At 53.9% G+C, this 5,179-nt stretch overlaps 1 protein-coding gene across 1 annotated transcript in view; it reads right to left on the bottom strand.

Moving 5' to 3' along the window:
- AES (amino-terminal enhancer of split) overlaps nucleotides 1-5,179 on the bottom strand; it is a 15,804-nt gene that overhangs the window by 3,132 nt on the left and 7,493 nt on the right. Inside the window, exons 2-4 of the mRNA XM_009331840.1 lie at nucleotides 5,080-5,177; nucleotides 3,473-3,536; nucleotides 994-1,038 (exon numbers count right to left, since the gene is read on the bottom strand). Of these exons, the coding sequence (XP_009330115.1) occupies nucleotides 994-1,038; nucleotides 3,473-3,536; nucleotides 5,080-5,177 (207 nt within the window). The remainder of the gene's footprint in view (nucleotides 1-993; nucleotides 1,039-3,472; nucleotides 3,537-5,079; nucleotides 5,178-5,179) is intronic.

Here is a 5,179-nt window from a genome sequence, read left to right as displayed (position 1 = left end):
TAAAGCTACCAGCCCTTTGCAAATCACTTCCCAATGGAGTCAAAAGAAAGACAGAACCAAAGGGTTTAGGCATGCACCAAAACCGGCCAAGGAGACCCCACCAGCACCACATGGGAGCGGACTAGACTGGGAGACAGTTCATGAGACAGCAGTGAGGATTCGTGGTTCAGATCCTTTACCATGATGCAGGTTTTCCCAGGGAAGCCAGTCTCGTGGGCTTACCAACAAGGGCGATGGGATCAGAGGCACCAAGTGCCTTTGCGGGGAGAAGAATTGTGCTAAGAGGCTTATAACTGAGCCACAACACACAGATGACTCTGTGACTGAAAGCTGAAGCCAGATAGAGTCAGGCTCAGAGGACGCTCATGTTGTTAACAGCACAGGTAATTAGCCACTGGGGATAATTAACAACTTAATTGCCAACTGGGGTTAAACCACACCACCACCAGTGGGGGTATTGAACAAACTTATCCAGGCTGCAGCAGAGTGTCCATCACAAGGAGGCTTTCTTAGAAGGTCTGCCATCGTACTACCTAATCACAGCCCAAGAGAAGTGCTCTCTGGCCCAACTACATCCCACCTTCCTGGATACTGGGGAAGGTGGCAGGGCCAGAAACCCACCCGGGGCCTGGGAGGAGGGTTGGGAGGGACACAGGGTCATCTTCTGCCCTCCACCCTGGGCTCACATCTGCTGACCGACTCTCAGCCACAGCTCCACACCGTGCCTGCACTGCCTTGTTCAGTGCTTAAATATCTGTTCAGGCCCTGGGGAGAACCAGAGCATGCCTGCAGCCCAGGGTGGGAGCCCTCAGTCTGGCAATGCGATCCCAAGAGGTGGGGGGTCCCTGCATTTTGAAGGCAGCTCTGACATTTTACAGGCTCATGGCACTTCTAGTTCCCAAAATACCACTGCAAAGGTGGGCAGAGGACAAAGCATGGCAGACAACCCACCCTCCCCAGGAATCAGAGCACTTGGAAATGCCTTCCCCCTACCTGTTTGTGCATTTCAATATTCAGCCCGTAGGACATCTCGTAATACTGTATAGTGGGGGAGAAGAGAACAAAAGAAATTGTAAGTCAAGTCTCCATCAGGTAAAGAGGCTCCATGCAGCAGTGCTGGGAACTACTACTGCTTTCCTAGCAAGGTCTTCTACAAAGGCTGGGCAAGGATGGAAGGAGAGAAGAAGCTGGCCCTAGGAAACAAAGAGAGCAGGAGGCAAACACAGACAAAGACCCTCTCCAGGTCTGAGGCAGAAGCACCGAGCCCAGGTGCTCCCTGCCCACCCTGCTCCAGCCTCACACTGCTGCAGATGGAGACCTGGGAACTTGCCAACTGGGCCCCATGCGACACCCCTCACAGACACCTTTCAGCAGTCTGCAACAAGGCAAGAGTGAGTGATGCTGCTTCAAACCTGGAAAAAAACTCAGGGCTCCACAGACTTCCATATCCACAGCCAAAAGAGAGGCAGCCTGACTCTACAAGCATTGCCTGGCCAATATCCTAAAGCCTGCATGGCTGCTTCAGCAGCAAATGGAAGTGATCACAACTGGGCTTCATCTAGCAAGTAACACATCCAGCTGCACACAGCTCCAGCTGTTTGGGAAGAAGCTGTGTGGAAAAAAAAGCCACACACAAAAAAACCCACCCAGAAAACCCCCGCACAGCAGCAACAGGCAGCTACAGTGCAATCTATTGGCAGGAGAAGCTAATTCCTGACCCCTGGAAGAAGCTGTTTTAAGGCTGATGTTTGAGTTTACAAATCTCCTCCCTCAGCTTGCAGGCTGCAATCCTCATTCTTCCGAAGGGAAAGAAAAATCCACATCTGCGCCCATTTAATTCAAGGAGATGATCACTGGCGTTTTGGTACTGACACCACAAGTCTGAGAAGCGCCCAGCTTGGTATCGCCACGATCTCAGCCTGCTCTAACACCACTGCTGGCTCTCGAGGCTTCTTTGCATTCTGAAGACTGAGCAGGAAGCAGGAGCTCGACCCCAAGCTGCTAATTGTGACTTATTCAAAAATCGGAGCAGCTGTAGCAGCTTTGCACATTCACAGAAACCCTCCTCTTTGCTTCCTGTGACTCGCTGTGGTGGGGAGCGACAGCAGCTCTGTGCAACTCCAGCTCAGCCACGCAGACAAGGCAGGAGCTGCTGTGCCTGTAAAGCCTCAAGTGCTGCACAACAAGCAATAGCCCTTCCCCTCTGCCGCCGATGGTAACCTGAATCAATTCTGGTGACTGTCAGCATTAAGGGGGGGAAAAAAAAAATATATATCTCAGCTGCACCTGGAGATGAGAGTCTCCATGCAGGCTGCAAGGCCCAGGAAGCAATCATTTATCAGTGAGAATGGGGCAGGCTTCCGCATTAATATACAAGGAAAGCTGTGATCTCTTCTCCTTGGTCCCAGCCCCAAGCACGCCTTGCTCCCCACAGCCTTGGAGTCTGGACACATGGGTAGTACAGGAGGATGGAGGGGCCAGCTCCCTCATTTCTGGTTTTAAAGCCCTAACTCTCCTCTGAAGAGCTGCTGTATTAATTTCTACATCTTATCTCTTCCTTCCAGGGCAGGTGCAGCAGCTGGCAAGCAGGCACCACCTCATCTTTATGGACAGTATCAAAACCTCCTGTTAACTCCTTGATAGGAAAGGAACAGACAACAGCCTTGCCTGGCACCCCTCCCCTCTGCTACAAGGGCTCTTCCACATGTGGGAAGACAGAGGCATTACCTGGTAGGCAAACCATCACCCTGCCTACAAGAACGTGGCTGTTTCCTGGCGGATTTCTCTTTAGAGAGTTATGGCTAAGCCTGCTGCCCGCATGTGGCACTACGTCTCATGCCTTTACCAGGCACTGCCCTGGGATTTGCACACTTTGTGCTGGGACACATGCACCAGTGAGACATGCTAGCACTTTGCACCGTGGCTCTGCAAGGCTGCTGGGGTCACGAGAAGGTGCAGAGGATTTAGCTCTCACACAGCAGCTGATTTCTGCTTCCAACTCCCACCAGGCTTGTGACGTTTCCCAGCTTCATGACTTCTCAGAGCACTGCTTTGTCTTTCACTGGCCATGACTCTCCCGAAGTCCCCAGATGCCTGCACACCAGCACCCTGCAGCTCCTTCTCGGGTGCGTTAAGAGCTGTTACTTCCCCCAACAGGGAGTATGGTCAAGCAGCCAGCCAGTGGCAAGGCCAAGGACCTCATCACCACCCATCAAGTAGTCAGCCACTGGACCCATCAGTTTTCTACATCCAACAATTCTCTGCTACTTCCCTGCATTTCAACAATCCACTGCATGCAGACAACACAAAATATAAAAAAGCCCCGCTTTCAGAAAAGCCAATGCCAGCCTTGCCTAGAGACCTGCCACTCCACAGGGTGAAGGCTCCCTGCCAGCCAAAACCCAGGCACAGGCACCTGCTCACCGCTGGCATCCCCACCCACGTGCTCTTCGCTGCCAGGGCCAGTCCTTACCATGACGTAGTGACGTTGCATCTCCGATTTCTCACTGGCTAGTTTGTCACATTCCAACTTCAAGCTGAAAAGCCAGAAAACAGTAAGAAAACCACAAACAGGAGGTGAGAGAGTTGATCGTCACGGAGCAGCTGCTTCCTGCACAGCCCCATCCCGGCCAAGCTGGCTTCTTGGACACCACCATCCAGATTCCAAGGGGCGGTCGGAGCTGGGCCACGCTGTGCTGGCACAGCAGCGACCGCAACAGAGCCTGCTCCTACCTTCCCAGCCAGAGTCCCACCAACATATTCAGGAGAAGCAGCACAAGGCTACCCACCAGCTAGACATCAACCTCCCCCAGGCAAATCCTTTCGGCAGGAAGCAGAAAGCTGGGCAGAAGCAGAGGTGACTGCCCAGGGAGGGGTTTGCCTTTCCTCAGCTGATTGCTGGCAGCTGCGGACAGCTTCTAGCACAGGCCTGTCTGCAGCACTCAAGAGATGCTCCAATACAACTTCAAAACCAAAGCCAGATCTATTTCTGGATGGTGGTGGGGAGGCCCAAGTGCAGCACATCCCTCCAGAAGAAAGGATTTTTCTCTCTCCCCTAGGTTCTTCACACCCTTCAGAGAAAGTGCTGCTGCTCCCAGTGTTTTACGAGACTCCAACTCACCAGCCGAGCAACTGCAGCCGGCATGTGCTGCGGTTTTATGTTTCAAACAAGAAACAGCTTCACCTACACAAAACCTGCTTCTTCTTGAGCAGATTAAGTCCAAGGGGGTGGAGTGGGGGGATAGCCTCCCTTCCAGCTGGCATGTTTCTTGGGCTCCCCTACTCCCTTGCTGGCACTGCCCAGAGACATGGGGACACCAGGAAATAGCCATTTCCCAGCGGTTTTTCTGCCTGCTCCTGCCAGAACGACACCACCACAAACCTGTGACCCAGCCACCCAGCAGAGCCCAGGCTGGGAGAGGCAGACAGAGCCACCCAGCAGAGCCCAGGCTGGGAGAAGGCAGACAGGGAAGTTGCAGCCGCATGGCACCGAGGCACACGCCACAGACAGTGCCTCACAGCCTGCCGGGCCACGGCAGAGGGCATCACTCAGTCGATTTAACCCAAGAGCTTCACATTTATTTCAGATACGCACACACACAAAGCAACAGACTGTCACAAGCCAGCTTTCGGGTCAGCAGAAGTATTTCCACACACACCCACAGAAAAGCAGAAGCTTTTGGATTTAAGTGCTCCCTGCAGCATTCGCCGTCCAAGAATGGCAGCCAGCAAGAAGAACCGAGGAAAACTCCCAGCAAGACACGGGAGGCCTGGCAAGCCTCCGCGCGGTCCTGGCTGAGCAGTGCTCAGAGGAAAGACCGTGGCTGGAGAGGGAAGATGCATGTTCTCCTAGCTGGGCTCCGAAGTGGACGCAACTAATCCCCTGACTTAGGTCCTCCTCTAGCCAAAGGTGACCTAAGCTACGTGACCAGGTCCCCTCCTTGGCGTTCCGCGCAGCACAGCGAAGCAACGAAGCAGAAGAATCGGAGTGATTCTTGCACGTCGTGCCACTGCCTGTCAGCCCAGCGGAGGCTGCGGGGCAGACCCAGGCCGGGCCCGGTGGCGCACGGGAGCACATACCTGTGGTACTGGGCTTGCAGGAGTTGGAACTCGTCCTTGATGCGGTCGCAGGAGTCGGAGGTCGTGAACTTTAGCTGCTGCGGCAGGTGAGAGGAGCCCT

The sequence above is a fragment of the Pygoscelis adeliae genome, unplaced genomic scaffold, assembly GCF_000699105.1.
Source record: "Pygoscelis adeliae isolate BGI_AS28 unplaced genomic scaffold, ASM69910v1 Scaffold239, whole genome shotgun sequence".
In the NCBI taxonomy this organism is placed as follows: Eukaryota; Metazoa; Chordata; class Aves; order Sphenisciformes; family Spheniscidae; genus Pygoscelis; species Pygoscelis adeliae.
This window is presented reverse-complemented; position numbering and strand designations above follow the sequence as displayed.